The 21,670-nt window shown below is 52.6% G+C and overlaps 1 protein-coding gene across 6 annotated transcripts; it reads right to left on the minus strand.

Annotated features, from left to right (window-relative positions):
* Positions 1 to 1,819: 1,819 nt before the first annotated feature.
* On the minus strand, positions 1,820 to 20,142 carry LOC135977684 (fibrinogen-like protein 1-like protein). Of its 6 annotated transcripts, none has more exons than XM_065578921.1 (3): positions 19,581 to 20,142; positions 11,340 to 11,450; positions 1,820 to 9,971 (listed from the first exon to the last, which is right to left on the minus strand). In XM_065578921.1, the coding sequence occupies exons 1-3, from the start codon at positions 19,993 to 19,995 to the stop codon at positions 9,274 to 9,276; spliced, it is 1,224 nt and encodes a 407-aa protein (XP_065434993.1). In that variant the 5' UTR covers positions 19,996 to 20,142; the 3' UTR covers positions 1,820 to 9,273. The 6 variants fall into 6 exon arrangements, with proteins under 6 accessions (XP_065434993.1, XP_065434996.1, XP_065434995.1 ...); XM_065578924.1 differs by lacking the exon at positions 19,581 to 20,142 and adding an exon at positions 14,015 to 14,812 and having other exon boundaries at positions 6,842 to 9,971; XM_065578923.1 differs by lacking the exon at positions 19,581 to 20,142 and adding an exon at positions 12,937 to 13,421 and having other exon boundaries at positions 6,842 to 9,971.
* Between the last annotated feature and the right edge of the window lie 1,528 nt (positions 20,143 to 21,670).

Raw genomic sequence — 21,670 nt, forward strand, 5'->3', positions numbered from 1 at the left:
CCCCCTTTATAGAAGATTTGGTGTCACTACCGGACCTTGGTTGCAACCATGTTCTATATGGTCCCAGATTATATAAAAAACATCACACGGCCGAAGATCCAGCTGCCGCAGTCGCCGCCCCCCAAATGTTAGCGCCCTAGGCGACCGACTAGGTTGCCTAATGGGTTGCGCCAGCACTGTCCTCACCTGCCTGCTGGACCTGACAGCCCCACTTCTCACCACAGACAAACAAAACCCGCCCATCTGAACGGGATTCATCCATGCAATCAGGAACTTCCACCCAAAGGAACTGAAGACAGGTGTGTCGTGTATCTGCTCCTCTATCCCTCACCCCTGTCCCTGGAGCGCCCCAGGATGCAACTGACGGGGTGGCTGGCTATTATGGAGTCTGTGATCTGCGTTGACCCACCTACCCGTTAGGGGGCGGTGGGGAGCTATGAGGTCACTGGCCGGCCTGGGTCACGCCTCCGTCAGCGGGGAATTAGCGGCGGGGCGGCCGCCAGCCAGAGTCTGTAGCGCGCCCCTCAGGCAGGGGAGCGCCGGCAAAGGTCAGTAGCGCGCCCCTCAGGCAGGGGAGCGCCGGCAAAGGTCAGTAGCGCGCCCCTCAGGCAGGGGAGCGCCGGCAAAGGTCCCGGTGTGGCTCGGCCGGGTAGGGGAACGCAGGCCCACCCTACACCACTGCGTTCCAGCCCAGGACCCTGGCAGTGGCAGGACGAGGGTCCCGCCACAGGATCAGCGGCGTCCTTCCGCAATACAGACTCACCACTGCGCAGCTCTGTCCCTGGGCTACTTCCTACCCAATTGCTCGTCCGAATCCCTCTGGTCCCGCCGGTGCAGTCCGCTGCTGGCAGCTCCAGCTCCCGCTCAGGCTCAGGCTCAGGCTCCTCCAGCTCCTCTGGGTACTCGGCTGCTGGCAGCTCCAGCTCCCCCTCCGGCTCCTCCAGTTCCTCTGGGTACTCGGCAGCGGGCAGTCCTGGCAGCCCCAGTCCGTCCTCCAGGTGAGGTCTCCACTGGTCCAGGGCCTCCCCTGGCATGGCAGCAGGGTCTGAAGGGAGCAGCCCACAGTCTGCGTCTGCCTCCCTCCCTGGTGCTGCTCCAACTGAGCTAAGGGCCCCGCCCTTTATACTTCCTGTTCCACCCCTCCCCTTCCGGGGGGTGGAGCGAGCTTGGGCTGGCCCCGCCCACTCAGGCTGAGGGAAAGGCCCTTTACCCTCAGGTTCGGAGGGCAGCCACCCTGGCCCCCTACAGAGGCACAAAGGGGTTGGGAGAAAATAATCAAGAAGAACTTTTGCTGAAAATGCAAACCTAAGCTGGAAATCTGTGCAGGGCTGGGCTCAGCGAAAATGATCTTTTGAGCTGCTCTTATTAACCGTGGTCCTGTACTTCCTGGTTTGCGTCAGACCCAGAAGCAGCAGTAGCATGAGGCTTTCTCCCAGGATTTCCATTAAGGCCAAACCCCAGTGTGACAATGCGGTTCTGGCGGAACCCAACTGAGAGTGCCAACTCAGGACAAATTGCTTAAACAGGGCAGTTGCAGCCCAAGGCTGGGGTATTTTCCACCTCTAAGGCAAACCAAACCAGCCAGATTAAGGGAACTTCGGTCTCACCCCACTGGCTAACCGCAAGTCTCTCAAGCAATCTCCTTAGACACTCCAGTTTCCCAGTATAACCACCAGTGCCACTCGTACGGGGACAAATGGTTATGAAAACCAGTACCCAAGTAAAAGAAAAAGGTTCTCCTGATCCCAAAGGACCAAGCCCCAGACCCAGGTCAATATACAAATCAGATCTTTCCCACAAATCACGCTGTTGCCAATCCTTTAGAATCTAAAATCTAAAGGTTTATTTATAAAAGGAAAAAGATAGAGATGAGAGTTAGAATTGGTTAAATGGAATCAATTACATACAGTAATGGCACAGTTCTTGGTTCAGGCTTGCAGCAGCGATGGAATAAACTGCAGGTTCAAATCAAGTCTCTGGAATACATCCCCCGCTGGGATGGGTCCTCAGTCCTTTGTTCAGAGCTTCAGTTTGTAGCAAAGTTCCTCCAGAGGTATGAAGCAGGATTGAAGACCAGATGGAGATGAGGCATCCGCCTTATATAGTCTTTTCCAGGTGTCAGAATACCTCTTTGTTCTTACCATGGAAAATTACAGCAAAATGGAGTCTGGAGTCACATGGGCCAGTCCCTGCATACTTTGCTGAGTTACAAGGCGTATCTGCCTTCTCTCAATGGGTCCATTGTATAGCTGATGGTCCTTAATGGGCCATCAAGCAGGCTAGGCAGAGCTAATCTCAGCTTGTCTGGGATGTCACCCAGAAGCATAGCATAAGTTTGCCATACAGACAGTATAGAGCCAATATTCATAACTTCGACCACAAAACTGATACACACATATAGACAGCATAATCATAACCAGCAAACCATAACCTTGTCCTAGACACCCCATTTGACCCCCTTTATACCAGATTTGGGTGCCACTACAGGACCTTGGTTGCAACAATGATCTATACGGTCCCAGTTTATGTCAATAACGTCACACCCCCAACGCAAAATTGATGCAGGAAGGGATGACACAAACATCACTGACTGCATCCCAAGAGCTCCCCATCCTGGGTTCTGTCTCACTACAGCTAGTATTGGGTTAGAAGCCATACCAGTGTATAACAGAAACGGTTTATCAAAATTATGTTCAACCACATGATTGAACCTCTTTACAAACCCAAGGTAAAACTTAGTTAGAACAATAGTGGATTGGATCTGCTCTGGCAGCATCGTCCCTGTATGTCTCATGTGATCTTTCCAAGAGCTAAAGGAAACCGTTACTTTATCCACACAAGCTCGGGCAAATGTTCGGAACCCAATTAACATTAAATAAATGCAGATATTAATGTTCTTCATAGTACAGGAATCTTGGCATTTAGCCATGAAAGCAATATGGTAGTGTGCCTCAGTCTTCCTTTTCATACAGCACATTAGGTCTGGAATGTCTTTTCCCCTGTGAAAAGTTCCCATATTGTTTACAGGCATCAACTGTGAAACATCAATATAGCAAGGCCTTTTAACATAACGTGTGTTTTTATGTATTCCTTTTAACACATTTAAGGGATTCTCCAAAAGATTAGGCACATTGTACATTTTTACAGTTTGTGGCAATAGCAACACATTCATTACAAAATTTAGCAATAACAACAAGTTTATTGCAAGTGTCCATCTACAATCGTTTTTGACATGCCACACCTTTGGCTCAATACCATCGGAGTTTGGGCATTTTAGGGTTAACCTGTGGCTTCCCTTTGCAAAATTCAGTTTTCTCTTTCCTCCTTGTCCTGCAGGATCAAACCCTGATTTCTCTTGCTTAACAGAATTCACTGGCTGATGGGGTGGGCCCTCTGTGCTAACAGCTATTAGCAAGTCCTTCCCCTCCCAGCCAGACAAGTAATTTGCACTACCCCGGACCAGAGCCAGTCCACCAGTTTTCACATTTGTAACTGCTATCATTTCCAAGGCTGGACTCTGTCTTAAAGAGATACCACACAAATCCAAAGAGTCTGCGGGTGAGAGTTTGCTTGCTCTCCCCCGCATCCTCAAGCATTTAGCCATAAAACTGCTCTGCTCTGACACATCAGTAACCAAATCTGTCCTCAAACCCTGAAGCACAAACTGCTCATTTAAAGAATTAGAAAGGAGACATTCCTGTTCCAACACCATTGTCTCCCCAACAAGTTGGCCCCACCCAGCCACTTGGTTATAGGGCTGCCTCAATTCCTTAACAACTTTTACTTCCTCTGAGACCTTCTCAAAGCTACCCACACTGGATCTTTTAAAAGGAAAGTCAGTGGATCCATTCACAACAGACAATTGTTTGCTGCTAGGAACTGAAACTTCCTTGATTAAATCACTCTCACACCCTTCAGTTGCAGGGAACTGCTTGCACCGAGTACCATGAGGATTCCTTTCTCCAGGAGCTTTTCTAAGCAGCAATTCACCCCTCACAGAAATTCTGCCCTTACCCTCTTCACCTAGGGCTTGCTCTAAAGGAACACTTTCCTGAGCAACAACAGACTTTATCCGGGTCTTACTTACATTCAGGATCACCTTTGGCCCATCAGGCAGATTTCTACACAATCCCCTTTCAGGCGAACCCATAGACTTCCTAGATAAAAGGTTAGAAATAGTTCCCTTCTCTTTGCCACACACAAGCTTAGGAATTTTTTCCTTTTTGCTACAAGTTGTTAAACTGTCCGTAGGTACCACAACCAAATTACCTCTCTGCTCTCCTTGTGCCCTGGCTAGGGTATCACCCTGATCAGACAGAGTTGTTACACCCTTCTCCAACCACACATGAGCAACAGGCAAAATACAAGCACCAGAATCTTCTGATCTCTGGGATTTTGCTAAGACACTAACTGGATGCAACCTAGTTACGGTGCCATTCTCCCCAGCAGATGCAAACTTAGGACCATTCCCTTCCTGGGCTTTAGTTGAATCCAGAACCAACTCTGAGACAACTAAATTACTCTCAACCATCACAGGCCAAAAGGCACCTTCTGTCTGCTCCACAGACAAAAAAGAGTTGGTGACGCATTTCCCTTTACTAGACATACAGCTTAGGATTTCATTTCCCTTGTCCCAGCACACCGGGCTGTTCACAGACAACTGCTTGGAGACTGGGGTAGCTTCCTCCATAGGCAAGTCAATACCCCTGACAGACACAGGCACATTTCCTTCACTGTCACTATTCTCCACACAGGAAACAGGTAAGGTATAGGGACACTCATCTTCCACTCTCCTTGCCTCCCCAAACTGCTGACTAGATAAAGCCATCAGCTCACAAGACTGCCTAGGCTCATCCAAAATCTCCTTGTTCTCCTCTCCCTTCGCTTGATCTAATTCCAGATTTACTTCTGAGACATTAGATAGACATTCAGAAACTTCATTCACAGCCAAACAGCTACTTTCCAAAGACAAACTTTTGGAGAAACCCTCCCTAGGCACAACCTTAGGATCAATCCTCTCTTGTGCTTGGTTTGTATTAACTTGACTGACCATAGCTTTAATATCATTTCCAATCATAATATCCTTAGGGATTATGTCTTTTACTCCCACAACCATGGTGCCCTCCAATCCCTTCCATTTCAGGTGGATTTTAGCCAAAGGCACCCTGACAAAATACTTAGATAAGGCTACAACAGTTACATCTTCACCTGGCAAATAATCTTCCTTCCTGACAAGACTTGCTTTAACCAGAGTAATATCTGCTGCGGTGTCCCTCCATGCCATACACCTCACTCCATTCACTTCTGCACTGCTAATAAACTCTGCATTATTTCCCCCATATTTAGCTTTAATGTGAGTTTTAAGGTCAAATTCTTCCGAGACCACAGAAACAGCATTTGCACACAGGGCACCAATGCTGGGCTCTGTGTGGCTTGCCTGTGAGTTTACAACAACAGGGTTAGCATTGGCCAGGGCATTTGGGGTTGCTGGTTTTGGGCTGCCCTTCAGTGTCGGGCAGTCTGGTCTCATGTGGCCCAGGATACCACAGTGATAGCATGTAACCTGTTCTGTCCTGGGATGTGAGTTCCTACCCTCCGGGCCCCCTTGAACTCCTTTAGAAGAGTCAGGTTTATTTTTAAATCCTTCCCTCCTCTTGAACTGGGGAGAATGGTGATCAGTTTTCCCCGGGGTTTTACACCCTTCTCGAGCCCTGTTTTGGGTATGGGCATCCGCAATCTCTGCTGCCCGTAGGACTGACTCAGGGTCCCTGTCACACACAGCTGCTCTCACATTGTCAGGCACAATATCTAAGAACTGTTCCAAAGTTATTAAATCCAGCAGTTTTTCAAAACTCCCATGCGCCTTGGCTCCCATAACCCACTTTTTAACAAAACCCATCAGCTTATGAGCACATTCTACAAAAGTACAATCCTTAGACATTTTAAACTCTCTAAACTTAACTCTGTAAGATTCAGGAGTAACCTTGAACCGCCTTAACACAGAATCCTTAAACCGCTCATAATCTAAGGCTTCTTGTTCCCCCAAGTCATTGAATACCTCCCTGGCTTTTCCAGTCAGTCTGGTCAGCAGGACAGGCATTCGCTGACCCTCGGGGATCTGGTACAGATTGCAGAGGCGTTCAAAGGTAGACAAAAACATCTCTATATCCTCAGTATCATTGTAAATGGGACACATCCTTTCCCAGTTTTTCTCATGGCGGGGGGGAAGTGGAGTACCAGGTGGGGATGACTTTCTCCGCTCTTCCATTACTTGGAGCTGAAGTCTGGCCGTCTCCTGTTCCATCTTGTGAGTCTCCTGTTCCATCCTGTGAGTCTCCTGCTCAGCAGCGAGCAGCTCTAGACGCCCCTTACGCGCTCTCTCTTCTCTCTCATCAGCCTCCTTCTTTCTTTGATCGGCTTCTTTCTCTCTCTCTCAGCAGCCTCCTTCTCTAATTCTGCTATTTTTTGCTTCTCCAGCAATCGAAGATCTGCTAGCTTCTGTTCATGCTCAAATTGCAGTTTACTTGTCACCCTTTGCATCCTAATTTTTTCTGCATCTTCTGCAGCCTCAGGTAAGGGCTGTGCTCTTGCCCCCTGATCACTGGCTATTAACAGATTTCTCAGTTCTTGATTTGTAGCTTTCTTTCTAAAACTTATCCTCTTTTCTGAACACAAATTTTCCAGGGCTTTTTTGCCAAGTCCCTCATATGCTCTTTGCTCAGCCATTGCAGCAGCTCTTTAACCAACAAAACTCTCAATTCCAAAATTCAAATTTGGATAGCGTGGGGTTCTGACCCAAAGCTTAATTGACCTGGTTCTGTGGATCCTGCCGACTACGCCACTGTGACAATGCGGTTCTGGCGGAACCCAACTGAGAGTGCCAACTCAGGACAAATTGCTTAAACAGGGCAGTTGCAGCCCAAGGCTGGGGTATTTTCCACCTCTAAGGCAAACCAAACCAGCCAGATTAAGGGAACTTCGGTCTCACCCCACTGGCTAACCGCAAGTCTCTCAAGCAATCTCCTTAGACACTCCAGTTTCCCAGTATAACCACCAGTGCCACTCGTACGGGGACAAATGGTTATGAAAACCAGTACCCAAGTAAAAGAAAAAGGTTCTCCTGATCCCAAAGGACCAAGCCCCAGACCCAGGTCAATATACAAATCAGATCTTTCCCACAAATCACGCTGTTGCCAATCCTTTAGAATCTAAAATCTAAAGGTTTATTTATAAAAGGAAAAAGATAGAGATGAGAGTTAGAATTGGTTAAATGGAATCAATTACATACAGTAATGGCACAGTTCTTGGTTCAGGCTTGCAGCAGCGATGGAATAAACTGCAGGTTCAAATCAAGTCTCTGGAATACATCCCCCGCTGGGATGGGTCCTCAGTCCTTTGTTCAGAGCTTCAGTTTGTAGCAAAGTTCCTCCAGAGGTATGAAGCAGGATTGAAGACCAGATGGAGATGAGGCATCCGCCTTATATAGTCTTTTCCAGGTGTCAGAATACCTCTTTGTTCTTACCATGGAAAATTACAGCAAAATGGAGTCTGGAGTCACATGGGCCAGTCCCTGCATACTTTGCTGAGTTACAAGGCGTATCTGCCTTCTCTCAATGGGTCCATTGTATAGCTGATGGTCCTTAATGGGCCATCAAGCAGGCTAGGCAGAGCTAATCTCAGCTTGTCTGGGATGTCACCCAGAAGCATAGCATAAGTTTGCCATACAGACAGTATAGAGCCAATATTCATAACTTCGACCACAAAACTGATACACACATATAGACAGCATAATCATAACCAGCAAACCATAACCTTGTCCTAGACACCCCATTTGACCCCCTTTATACCAGATTTGGGTGCCACTACAGGACCTTGGTTGCAACAATGATCTATACGGTCCCAGTTTATGTCAATAACGTCACACCCAGATACGTCCGTAATTGGTGAGAAGGGCTGACTTTACAAGGGGAGAGGGATAGCTCAGTGGTTTGAACATTGGCCTGCTAAACCCAGGGTGGTGAGTTGAATCCTTGAGGGAGCCATTTAGGGATCTGGGGCAAAAATCTGTCTGGGGATTGGCCCTGCTTTGAGCAGGGGGTGGGACTAGATGACCTCCTGAGGTCCCTTCCAATCCTGATATTCTATGATAAGATTTCCAGACCACCCACATCCTACTTATCTTGAGACAAGTACCAACAGTTTGGACGCCTGTCCCAGCTGAACCTCTGCACTATGGAAATTCAGCACCAGTAGGGCTCCCAGCTTCCCTCCCCCTGAAAAAATCCCTCTTTCCAAACCTGCCCCCCAAACTCCCCCCTACGCACGCTCTCCATGCAGGTTCTGTCAGGAAGGCCAATTGGACAGGGCCTTGTGTCCTGGGGATGCACTGAAGGGCCATGGTCAGGAGGGGAATGGAAAGATGCAGTTTGGGGGGGGGCAACGCCCCTTCACATTCCCCCCCATCTTCACCCCTGCCAGTGGACCAGCCAGGACTACATCTTGGGAGGAGCATAGAGAGCTTTTGGGCCAGGTGCTGGCTAAAGAGGCTTGGAGCTGAGAGCAGGGAGGCTAATCCCTGCTGTTGGCTCCTGCTGTGTTTGGAGAAGCAGGACTCTGTATGTTCCTTGTAAATAAACAAGACATCAAAAAATTACCAGACTCCACTGCCAATTTCTGCTCCCCACTGGAACATCCCCAGGGCCCCAAACTTTGACTAGCCCCTTGGGTTGAAGAGGGACACCAATATCTTTATTGTGTGGTTTCGTTGCACGTCTATCTAATCTCAGTGGTTTATCAGCAACTAATTACTGTTGCAATGTTTTCTCATGTAATAACCATATTTATTAAAAACACAGAGGCCAGGTTTTTGAACCCAAACTCACCACAGCTAATACATGCAGGATTCAGATGTAAAGTCCTGGCTTTGAGTCATCCCCCATTTAAATGCTCAATGACAGTTGCTAGAAATCCAGTGTCATGATTCATTGATCACTAATGCCAAGGGGCAGTGGCAGGGCTGGGAGAAGCAGAGGTTAATGTGGGTCTAAAGTCGTAGTGAGTGACATGGCTTCCAGCGAGGCAGAGTGGAAGTGGGGGTCCAGTTATACACACCAATCACACTCTTTGTGTCATTCGAACGCACCGGCGGGGTCAGCTCTCAGCATTTATTCCAGGGGATTTACCGTGCAGAAGCCAACAGGGAAGGGGGTGAGCAGAGTGGAGGCATTGCAGGGACTGCACTGATTAGGTGGGGGATGGCGCGCCGTGTCTGATCTAATATTGTCTCCCCTTCTCAGCGGCGCTGCTCCCAAGGAGGATGGGCTCCTCCTGCCGGACCCAGCACACGTCTGTTGGCTTAACCAGGATGAGGGAAGACTTGCACTCCCCACTCTTACAGAACCCTGCCCAGTAGATGTAGCCTTTCCTATTGAGCAGGACGTTCTGACACTTGTCGTACCACCAGCCTCCATAGCTACTTGCGCAGTTCCCACTGGTCTGGTCCTGATCCTTGTCACTTGTGCTGAACTTCATGTTGTCGTGTATGCCCCCCAGGCCGGAGTGGTAGGTGGTGAGATAGTCCTCGCCGTCCCCAGAGTACCTGCCCAGCCTCAGAGGGTACCCGCTGGGCTCATCCTCGACACTGAAGATGTCGTACTCTGCGTAGCGGGTGTTGTTGGATTTGTCCTCCACGACAAAGCGGACCTTGTAGATGTTCTGCCGCGTGAGCAGGGACAGGTACTCGTTGCCCAGCCAGTAATCCTGCTGCACGTTCCCAAAGCCGTACTTGTAGGTGCTCCAGGACTCCTTCCAGGTGATCTCTGTGTTGTAAGAATTTCTCTGGACAACGGTCCAGCCCTTGCCTTCGGTGTCCATGTCACACCACACCACTCGAGGGGGAGAGCCTGCTGGCTGGATGACCTGGACCCCGCTGGGGCTGTCCCTGGGAATGTTGCTGCAGTCTTTGGGGAACCCTGAAATGCCACGAACATCAGGTTAAGGGGGCAGGTGGGGAGGGGGGGAGAGAGCGCTAGCTAGCTCGATCAAATCAGCCTGGGGTAACTGGAGGCTGGGTTTTTAGAGGCAGGTCCTGTGTATTTCACAATACTACAGCCACAGAATCCGCCCCGGCCATTCCTGGCCACAGAATCCCGCTCCAGATCTTACACTTTCATTTTACCAATAAAATAAAATAAGAATAGTTTCTTGCTCTGCTGGTTTTGAAGAAACCTTGAAGAGATGAATCAACTGTAAACCAAGGCTCTGTATCCTTCCTGAGTCCGTACTGCTGAAGAAATCGTTTGGCGAGGGTGGGGGAGACGCTGCCAGATCCATCTCAGCGAATGTTAATTATGAAACCCATCGGTGACAATTTAAATGGGAGTTTTCAAAGAGCCTAAGGGAGTTTGACACCCGACTGTGATTGGAATTCAGTGGGATTTAGGCACCCAACTCCCTGTGGTGCCTTTGAAAATTGCAGACATCCTATCGAGGGGCTTGTCTTTGGAGCGGAAATTGTCCCGAACTATCCTGGTAGAATGAGAGCACTGTGGTTATACTGCCCCTCCCCTCCCCAGGGTCCTCCCTCGAGCCTGAGCCCCCCAGCTCCCCTACCCCCCAGACAATCCCCCTGTGTGCCCCTCCCCCATAGCTGAGCCGAGGGGGAGGAGCTGCTGAGCACTGCGGGGGCAGGGGCTCAGGGCCACCTCTGGAGCTGGCTCGGCCCCTGGCCTGCCTGGGCAAGCCCCTGAGCAGCTCCCAGAGCCGCTGGAGGTGTGGGGAGAAGGGAATGAAAACCCCTGACAAGGAGCAACTGGCTCTCCCTGCTGCCTGGACTCTGGGGGCAAGGCTTCTAGGCATGAGCGAGAGATCCCCAGCTGTTAGCCGGGGCTAGCCCTAGTATAGGAGTTGGTGAGATGGAAGGGTAGAACTCCCAGCCAATTTGGGGGGGGTGCCTGGTTCTCACACTCTGCCCTGCGGTTGGCACCAGCGCTCTTCAGTCACTGCCGGGGGCTTGGCAGCCGTTACCGGAGAAAGGGATAACGAAGCTGTGTAAAGCAAACAGGCAATCGAGCAGCACCTCCCCCACCCCGGCGGGCCCATTCCCAGGCGCTGGAGGCCTGCGAATGGGAGTAGTGGGCTCACTAGCGCAGACCGGCCTTGCGATCCCTTCGGAGAACTCAGCGTTTCTTTGGGCCCAGCGCTGGCGGGGGGGCTGGAAGGTGCATTCAGTGGATAAGTGGATCTAGGGGTGACCCCGGCATGGGGGAGAGGAGCAGAATCAGGCCCACGATCTCGGATATGGCAGATGATAGAAGCTCTCCGACGGGTTCTCTACTCACCCCTCTCGACCTTCTTGTGGGCCAGGGTCCCGTTGCCCTGCACGGGGGCTACGCAAAGGAGCACCATCATGGACAGCGCAGACAGAAGCAGGAGAGAGCTGGACTGGAACCCTGCAGGGGACAGAAACCGCTGGACATGAGACCAGGAGAGAGTTTCACAAGTGCCTAAATCCCACTAGACGTCACTGGGATTTAGGCACTTAAGTGACTTAGCCACTCTTGAAAATGTTACCCTTAGACGCTAAGGCCAGAGTTTTCAGAGGGCTCAACTACTGGGCCAGATTTTCAGAAGAGCTCAGCTCCCAGGTAGGCACCGCAGGACATGGCTGCATGTTCAAAGGGGCTCAGCATGGGCGGGGTGGGCCCAAGTCTCTGGAGACGGGGTGAAGCCCACCATTCACCTCTCCCCCGGCCCGGCCACTGTCTCCATCTCTGCAGCCGGCCCGATTAGCACACAGCTGGGACCCAGCTGCATGGTAAAAACCATTCAAAGATTGCGGCTCCGATGGCCTGGCTCCCGGGTCCCGGGCGGGTCAGGGCCGGCTGGAGCGCTCCCTGTGGTGAGGAAGGAGCTGCCGCCTCTCTCCCCGCGCTGCACCGCTGCAAGGGGAGTGCTGCTCGGAGCAACTCCCTCTGTCCCAGCTCCCCCCGTCCACAGTCACTACCACCAGCCGGAGGGCAGTGCCCGCTCACCCACACAGAGACAGCAGCTGGGCAGCCTCCGGCAGGGCTCTGCCCCCCTCAGATGAGTGCCAGGTGAGAGGGGCCCAGGGCACAGAGCTGCTGTGTGCCCCACGCCAGGCATGCTGCCCCCTGCACTGCAGCCCAGCAGCCCAGAGGGGGACACGCTGCTGACACTGCAGCTGTTCTGTGGGCCCAGCTCAGGCCAGGCTTAAAGTGGGCAGAGTCGCCAGGGGCCACAGTCCTGGCCAAAAAAGAGTTCAAAATGGAGCCGGGTCCCTGAGGGGTGCACTGTAAGCGCTGCCCTAGCAAGGGCATGGCCATTTATTTCAGCCGGGATTAACATAGACACCCCTCCCCCGCCCCACACATGCTTTTCCCAGGCCACCTTCAGCACTCAGCGCAGGGATTCACAATGACCTTGCCGGGATCAGCAGCCCAGAGCAATCCAGACTCTTGGACAGAAACCGGCTCATTCACCCCCGGCCCCGCCCCCAGGTATATCTATCCCGGCCCTGGTATTACATCTTGTGTAGCTACAGCCCACATAACGCAGAGCACGGCATATGCAGCCCCCAATGGTAAATAGGTTGAGAACCCTACAGCAGAGGCTCACGTGTGAAGCTCCAGAGGTCCCAAGTTTGATTATAGCTGCTGCCGACCCGTGACAGGTGCAAAATGGCAGCTTTTTGTGGGGTGAGGCGGGGTGGGGCAGGCAGGGTGTGTGTGTGTGTGTGTCAAACCAGAACAGGCTAAAGCCGCACTGGAGTCCGGCACCGTGCTTTCTGTCAGCCATCATTGTATTCATATGGTGTTGCAAAGTTAGAAAGTCCACAACTAACCCCAAAAGTGACCGTGATACAAACGTGCAAATGAATTAGAGAGAGCGAGAGAGAACACCGTGTAAACGACACACCGAAACACACTGTTGCAATGGAAACACTTTGCCCAGACATCATCCCCAGACAGATTTCATTGGAAACACCTTCTTTTTGGAGCTGCCTGGACCCCAAATTCTTCAGACAATGTCACAGCCCAAGTAACTGTGACACGCTGCCAGCAATCTCAGGTATCCTTGTGAGAGAGAGGAGAGAGGCGTAACCCCATGGCAGGCAAAGGGTTAAAGCTTTAAAGGAGAAGGATTTCAGTGAGTCTGACAAGCCAGAACTACAATGTTTGGAACTGAAGTGAAATACCAATCTGGAGTCACTCATCCTTGAAAACACGCCTCCCCTTCTCCTGACGCCCCAGAGGAGCGGGGACGCTGCCAGCTAGCAGCCGTTCACACACTCTAATAGTCTAAGACACAGAGGGCCTGAGTTCGACCTGTGACCTTGGAAAACTCATTACACTGCACCATACCTCAGTTTCCCCATTTTTAAAACATGGTTTATGCTAGTTCCTTTGTGTTCTAAAGTGCTTTGGCCCCAATGCCTAAAGGAACCTGGGGCAGGGCGGGAGGATTCCTGCCTAGGGTCCAGCAGAACGCTGGGCAGGGGATCCCCGCCAGGCTCCTGGTACCCCATGGCCCCGGGGGCACTCTTTACCCACCAGGAGGCACTGCCAGACTCCTAGCTAGCCAGGCTCATGCTGCAGCATGCACTTGCTGGGGGAAATGCTGCTCCGTTTCAAAGGAAAAGCAGCATGTACCTCACTGCGCCCCCATCCCTTGTGCCTCGGCCAGGCAGGGTCGGGAAAGCAGAGGATGCACCAGGGCTCCCCTCCCCCTTGTGCACCTGCCCGGGCTGAGGGGCGGCACTGAGAGGAGTGCAGGCTGCCCCTCTCTATGCGGTAGTTACTGCATCTGTCTGGGCACGTTCCTTCCTGTGCCCGGGCACTCAGGGCACATGGTGTCCCACAGGGGCCACATAGCATGCCCTGCCACTGCACCTCCCCCACGTGCCCACACCGCCTGGGGCTCTGGTGCCCACCACCAGGCTCTGGCCCTACATCTCCAGGCTGTGTGAAATACTGGGCATTTCAATAAAACTCACCCATCCCGACGCTGCAGCTGAGCGGGCGAGTTAGCAACCTGAAGCGTCCCCCACTTCCACATCAGAAACCAGAGCCGGGGCTCCATGCCTTTATGGACATTGTCCCGACAGGTCACGGCCGGGTGAGGAGATACCTGAGTGGGATGGGCTGGAGCGAGACTGCGCTGCTGCTGCATCTGTCCCACAGGGAAGAGGATCAAACTGGATTCATTCAGCGACTGTCAAGGCAGCTGCTCTCTGTGTCCCAGCTCTCCGGCTGGGATACAGGGGGCAGGAACTGGTGCATTAGAGGGAACAGCTCCACGTCCGTATAGTTCTGGAAAAGAGCACCCAGGCCATCGAAATGTGCAACAAAGGACACGAGATGGGACCTGTTTATTTTGTTGAACGTGGCACCAGTTTGCTTAGTGTGATGTGCTCCAGTCTGCTCATTTGGGGACCAGGTTTTGGGATGAGGGGGAGTTTGTGCTGTCACACAAACAACGAATGAATCTCCCACATGCAATTCATGCTGCCTCCTCCCTCCCGCCCGCACACCCCGAATGCCAGCTGCAGCCGGCCCCATAAGTCTGGCTGCCCTGGTAAAGCAGCTTCCAGTGGATTCTGGCTGATTCTGGCTATGCATCTGTGACGAACTGGGACTGTTCTTACTGTGGTCTTTGAATGCTGGCAGGGGAGTGTGGCTAGGATAGTCTGCATTGGGGGATGGGAGACTGACCGGAGAATACCTGAGCATGTAACATGAGAACCCAGGAAGGGGTTAGAGGCCAGGTGACACCTTTGCCCGGGAAACTGAACAAAGGCTGTGGGAGGGGTCGCTAAAGGGAGAGTTTCAGGAGCTGGCTGGTGGAATGGCTGGGAGGCAGACAGGGCTCTGTACTCCCAAGGGGCTGGGGTGCCCGAGGACCCCAAGATGGACCTAACTGAGGGGGTCCTGTTTTCTGTGCCTGCGGGACCTGTCTTGAACTGTGTTCCTGTCGTCTAAATAAACCTTCTGCTTTACTGGCTGGCTGAGAGTCATGGTGAATCGCAGGAAGCTGGGGGTGCAGGACCCTGAGTCCCCCCACACTCCGTGACAGGATCACCCCCATCAGCTGGGCGTGCTGGGCCGACCCCATGCACAACAGGGGCAGCAGCGCGGCCGCCCTCGCGCTCTGATTGTGACTCGGGATTGCGGGGGCTTCTCACCTGTCCCATGGAAACGTGGCCAAAGGCGCCAATTGTCCCTTCATCAAAATGGCGCCATCTCCCACTGCTGCCAGCGGGGCTGAGGCCTGCGCGAGGGCCGCCCCGTCCCCACGCTCTGTCTGCATGTGGCAGGCAGGCTGCCCTCCTGACGCTGGCTGCCACCTCCCGCTGGGCTCCAGGAGGCTGAAGCCGAGCCCACAGGCAGACTGGCTGAGGCCATGGTTCAGGGCCTGGACAGCGCATGGGGACTGTGAGGGGATGTGGGGGGAAGGCTGAGCGGGTTGCAGGGGGGTGTGGGGGCAGGGATAGGGGGCAGGCTGAGGGGGACAGAGGGATATGGGCATGAGGGAGACAGAGTGTGCAGGGGGAACGCTGACAGGGGTAGTAGGTGTGGAGGGCAGGAAGAAGGCTGAGGGGGCCAGGGAGTGTGGGGGGCAGGGGGAAGGCTGAGGGGGGCATGGGGATGGGGCAGAGGGGAGGCTGTGGGGGTTGGAGGTGATCATGTGGGATATAAGAGCGGCTGAGGGAGGTGCAGGGCATGTGGGGGCAGGGGGCAGAAGAATGTGCGGGAAGGTTAAGGGGGCCGGGGTGTGGGGAGCCGAGGGAGGCTGAGGGGGGTACAGGGGGATGGGGACAGGAAGGAGGCTAAGGGAGGCAGGAGGGAGGCTCAGGGAGATGTGGGGGGCAGGGGAGAGGCTAGGGTTTGTGCGCAGAGGACAGTCGTAGAATCATAGAATCATAGAATATCAGGGTTGGAAGAGACCTCAGGAGGTCATCTAGTCCAACCCCCTGCTCAAAGCAGGACCAATTCCCAACTAAATCATCCCAGCCAGGGCTTTGTCAAGCCGGGACTTAAAAACCTCCAAGGAAGGAGACTCCACCACCTCCCTAGGTAATGCATTTCGGTAGGGCTTAGGGGCCACAAACGAGACCAGGGCCCCCTGGTGCTAGGCGCTGTCCAAACACATGATGAGAGATTGGCCCCACCCCAGAGAGCCTACAGTCTACACAGACAAAAAGTGGGTGGGGAAACAGAGGCACGGAGAAATGAAGTGACCAAAGCTAAAGAGCAGGTCAGGAATAGAACCCAGGTGTCCTGACGCCCAGGCCTGTGCCCTCAACCAAACCTATATGGCTATCCTGAGGTCAGCACATCCTTCAAATGGGGACCTGTGCTCGGAACCAAATACAGGGCACGTTCCTTTTGGCTTCTTTCTGATGAATAAAGGGTAGTTGTTTTTAAAGCCCTGTGGGGTTTGATTTGCTTTTACATTAGAAATGCAGATCTTGTCCACCCTTCTTTTTTCGTGGCTGGCTCTATGGGTGACGACAGAACTACTGGGTTGACGAGGTCGGTTTATTATTATTTAACATTTCTCTCGTGGTAGTGCTGAAAGACCATTATCAGCTGGGCCCTACTTTTGCTGGGGCTGTACAGACATACCTCAAGTGTCACTCCCGTGCTATTCTGTTGTGTGCAGGTCATTATACCACGTTCACCACCACAGTATCACAGCACCTTCCAGTGGTGCATTACGCTACATGACTAACACCCATCACGTATTTGTTCCCTTGTCCTCTCCCAAGGGTGAGAAGTGTGCCCGATCAAGAGGGCTTTTTAATAATACACACACACACGTTGCTGTGTGTGTATATATCAGAGAAGGCGCTGTAAAGAAATGCCTTGCATTGGAGCGGATGGTGGGGCGGTTTGGGATGGTCCTTAGTGGCACCTTAGAGACTAACAGGTATATACATAGCACATGAAAAGATGGGAGTTGTCTTACCAAGTGGGAGGTCAGTCTAATGAAGTCATCTGATGAAGTGGGTTCTAGCCCACTGTGACAATGCGGTTCTGGCAGAACCCAACTGAGAGTGCCAACTCAGGACAAATTGCTCAAATAGGGCAGTTACAGCCCAAGGCTGGGGTTTTCTCCACCTCTAAGGCAAACCAAACCAGCCAGACTAAGAGGACTCCAGTCTCACCCCACTGGCTAACTGCAAGTCTCACAAGCAATCTCCTTAGACACTCCAGTTTCCCAGTATTACCACCAGTACCACTCGTTATGGGGACAAATGGTTATGAAAACCAATACCCCAGTAAAAGAAAAAGGTTCTCCTGATCCCAAAGGACCAAGCCCCAGACCCAGGTCAATATACAAATCAGATCTTACCCACAAATCACGCTGTTGCCAATCCTTTAGAATCTAAAATCTAAAGGTTTATTCATAAAAGGAAAAAGATAGAGATGAGAGTTAGAATTGGTTAAATGGAATCAATTACATACAGTAATGGCAAAGTTCTTGGTTCAGGCTTGCAGCAGCGATGGAATAAACTGCAGGTTCAAATCAAGTCTCTGGAATACATCCCCCGCTGGGATGGGTCCTCAGTCCTTTGTTCAAAGCTTCAGCTTGTAGCAAAGTTCCTCAAGAGGTATGAAGCAGGATTGAAGACAAGATGGAGATGAGGCATCAGCCTTATATAGTCTTTTCCAGGTGTAAGAACACCTCTTTGTTCTTACTGTGGAAAATTACAGCAAAATGGAGTCTGGAGTCACATGGGCCAGTCCCTGCATACTTTGCTGAGTTACAAGGCGTGTCTGCCTTCTCTCAATGGGTCCATTGTATAGCTGATGGTCCTTAATGGGCCATCAAGCAGGCTAGGCAGAGCTAACACCAGTTTGTCTGGGATGTCACCCAGCAGCATAGCATAAGTTTGAAATACAGACAGTATAGAGCCAATATTCATAACTTCAACTACAAAAGTGATACACACATATAGACAGCATAATCATAACCAGTAAACCATAACCTTGTCTTAGACACCCCATTTGACCCCCTTTATACAAGATTTGCGTGCCACTACAGGACCTTGGTTGCAACAATGATCTATATGGTCCCAGATTATATCAATAACGTCACACCCACGAAAGCTTATGCCCAAATATATTTGTTAATCTCTAAGGTGCCACAAGGACTCCTCGTTGTTTTTGCTGATACAGACTAACATGGCTACCACACTGAAACCTGTCTCTTGCTATAGCATCCTACTGTGCCAGAGAAGCAAAACTATCACCCACAGTCTGTGCCCCAGAGAACTTACAGTCCAAACAGGGTGACAGAGAAGTATACTAAGACGTGCACAGTACACTCAGTGTGATCACAGATTTGCACAGCTTTCTCACAAGTACCAAGGATATGAAACCTGAGTGATCAAGGGAGGAAGGAAGGGGGTTTTGATCAGGCTGCTTGAAACAGGTGCATGGGGAGGAGGTCGGTTGTTCTGGTTGGCACCCATTTCACTCAAATGCCGAACACACAGTAGGGAGAAAAGCTCTCTTTGCTAAATATTCAGTGGTCATGCTCCTTTGGTTTGAGGCATTAGAAAACTCCCTCTGGAGCCCACCAGCAGAAACAGGGAAGCTAAGACTGGGTATGTCTAAAGTGAAAAACAAGAAAGAAACAATTTAAAAAAAAAAAGCCTTTTCATGCTTTCTTTATCCACCATAAAGTAGAAAAAAATAAGAGCTCAAACCCAATTGTTTAGCATGTCACCTTTAATGAGCGGAGGTGAACTTTGTTGAGATCCTAGGAACAGAGTGATGCACTGTATGATTATAGATGTGTCACTGTGTGTTTGTGTGTGAGTGCACCTTTGCTTACTCACCTATATCCATGCACATTTCAGAGGAGAGGGGAGGGGAAGGCAAAGCCGCCTCGGAAAGGTGAGCGGCGTCTGATATGGATTTTATTTGTGTGAACAGTTTGGGTGGCCGGCGCTCTCTTCCTTTCAGGCAGTATTTGCTAAATTAATGAGATGTCTCTGAGATGAATCACCGTGCAGCCTGGTGGCAGTACCTGCATTGCCGGCCGGCTTTGAACATTACTAGCGCACCTTTCACAGGAGTTTTACCTTCTAATACATCAGTGCCGCCCTCCATAGCGCCACCATAACACACGCCCTCAGCACCGCGACGCCACCCCACCTCCGCGGAGCGCCGCGGAGCCGAACACCCCCCCTCACGGAGCACCGCCAAATGCCGTGCCGTCGAACCCCCCCACCGAGCGCCACCGAACACCCCCCCGCGGAGCGCCGCGCCGTGCTGCTGAACCCTCCCACCGCCACACATATCTCCCACTGAGCGCCGCGCCACCAAACACCCCACCGCCGAGCCGTGCTGCCAAACAGTGCCCCCGCCCCCGCGGAGCGCCCTGCCGTGCCGCCACCCCCCCCACGGAGCACTGCTGCCGAATCCCACCCCCCAGTGACACCTACACGCCCAGCCGACGAAACAAAAACAACCCACCCCACCCCCAGCGACCAAACTCCCTCCCCCCCAAAAAAAATCCCCACCACCCCAAGATTGGCCGCCCCTTACCAGGTGCCGCCCCAAGCACGTGCTTGGTCGGCTGGTGCCTGGAGCCGGCCCTGCTTTCAGGGGCTGAGTGCGAGTCCCGGGCTTTGGGCACCAACAGGAGGGGCTGCCGTGATAGTGGGAGAAGCTCCTCTGACGCCGTGATGTTCAGGGCTGGGCCTGCGGGCAGAGCTCTGTGCGAGAGCCCCGGGGCTGAGGGCACAGACCTGCCCTGCTCTCCCCGCGTGTCTGACCCCATAGCAGAGAGGGTGCCAGGGCAGGGCACGGGGGACCTCAGCAGAGGAGAGGGCGGCGGGAGGCAGACGAGTGTTGCTGCTGGGTGCAGACAGTACCAGGCAGTGGCTGGCAGTTCCCCTGCCTTACGGGGAGGAGAGGGGAAGTGGAGTCTCCATTGGGGCAGCCAGCAGGAGCCGGGCATTACAGGCTGACTTTTCTACCTGGGATGATCACACCCGTTGGCCGGGGAGTCAAAAGCCGGATGTAAAAACATGCTCTGATTTGTTTTCTTTTTAGAAGAAGGAGCCCACCAGCCTCACTGTTCCTTCTCCCCACTCTGGTGAATACTGGGTCAGCCGCACAGACAAGCCAGTCTGGTGCCTTGCTTCAGGGCTCAGTTTCTTCTTCAGCTGAGGAGAAAGGAACCATGGAACAGCAACGTAACGTCACAGTCCCGTTCCCCACCTGTCCAGTGGGGTCTTCTGGCCTTTAGAGCTACTGGTCAGGGCCTCCCCCAGTCTGCGGGGGGCCACAGGGCCTGCTGGCCTCCTCCCAGCCTCTGCTGAGGCTACAGGACAGAGGCCTCTTCAGTTTGCAGAAAGAAAGAAATCTCTGGGGTGAGCACACAGCAGATGTCTGTTTTCCCAGGGCCAGATGCTGCCACCTTGTCACTGGAAGGGCCCGTGTGAGCTCTGACCACAGATGAGGGAGGACGCCCAGCCTGGCTAGACAGATTCCTTAATGCCATGGCTGGGGACAGAAGCCTGCAGCCAAAGCTCACACTGCAGGAAACAACCTGCAGAGGCCTTTCATCTCCCCAGGGTCAGACGTCACCACTAGGAGAATGTGAGTGCCGGAGCACTGGGGGAGCTGGCCTGAGATGGCATCCCAGGGCACAACCACCTGTGTCAAGTCCATTCTGTTTCCATGCTCAGCAAAGATGCAGGGAGCTATGCGGTCAGGAGAGGCGCTGGTCAGAATTTGCCAGTGGAACTGTTTTTCCATCAGAAATTGCCAGCTTGTCAAAATCCAAACGTTTCATGGGAACACGTCGATTTGGACAAACCTTCCGACAGAAAGCAGGCAGGTTTTGCACGGAAAGCTGCTTGGCTCCCTGCCAGCTCGCCCGCCTGCCCACCTGCTTGACAGGCTGATGGGGGGCCTGGGCTTCCAGGCTGCAGAGAGAAGGCCCTGGCTCCCAAGATCCCAGGGTCCCCGAAATCCTCTCCTTGCAGGGGTAATGTTCTGGTTACTGCACAGCTCTAGGAGGAGGGGAGGTATCCGATGCCCCACAAGCCACCAATCCTCCCTGCCAAGGTCCCAGTAACTACGATAGCCTGTGAGAACATCCTAACCTTTAGGTCACTTTCCCTGCCAGGTAAAAGGGTGTGACCTGGACCCCTCCCTGCCACCGGAGTCCAGCACTGCCGAGAAAGCCAAGTGTGGACTAAACTAAGCCCCTGGTTAACCCTTTCCCAGAGGAATCCAGAAGCCACTGATAATTGCAGGCTACATGGTGACCTCTCTCTCAGGTTACTCCCCCATCCTGGAATAGAGGTTGGTGAGTCCTGGACGAACGCCGTTCAGCTGGGAACATGCTCCCCCTTCTCGTGCCGAGGACTACATGAGATGGGTGTAGTGGGCACTCCCGATAAAGGGGACAGTGTGACAGCTGCCTTTCAAATAGGCCCCAGGCATGGGTGGGCCACAGCACCCAATTCCTCTGCCCCCGCAACTTTCTTTGCTGCTTTAACGTACAATCACAACCTGCTCCGCTGACACCTCTGACTCCTGAAAGCCCTAATGCTCCTGGGGAGCAGGCCATGCCCTGCCCTGCCCTGGCTGCCCCGGGTGTTACCTCGGAGGGAATCGTTCTA

Source organism: Chrysemys picta, unplaced genomic scaffold (genome assembly GCF_011386835.1).
Source record: "Chrysemys picta bellii isolate R12L10 unplaced genomic scaffold, ASM1138683v2 scaf9, whole genome shotgun sequence".
Lineage (NCBI taxonomy): Eukaryota > Metazoa > Chordata > Testudines > Emydidae > Chrysemys > Chrysemys picta.

Bases quoted from the DNA above. Each gene is read 5' to 3' on its own strand.
- LOC135977684 (XM_065578921.1), bottom strand. From the start codon at position 19,995: ATGCCCGGCTCCTGCTGGCTGCCCCAATGGAGACTCCACTTCCCCTCT. The intron at 11,451-19,580 runs GTAAGGGGCGGC...TGTCCCCTGCAG, and splicing joins CGTGCTTGGGGCGGCACCTG to GGTTCCAGTCCAGCTCTCTC. The intron at 9,972-11,339 runs GTGAGTAGAGAA...GTGGCATTTCAG, and splicing joins CCACAAGAAGGTCGAGAGGG to GGTTCCCCAAAGACTGCAGC.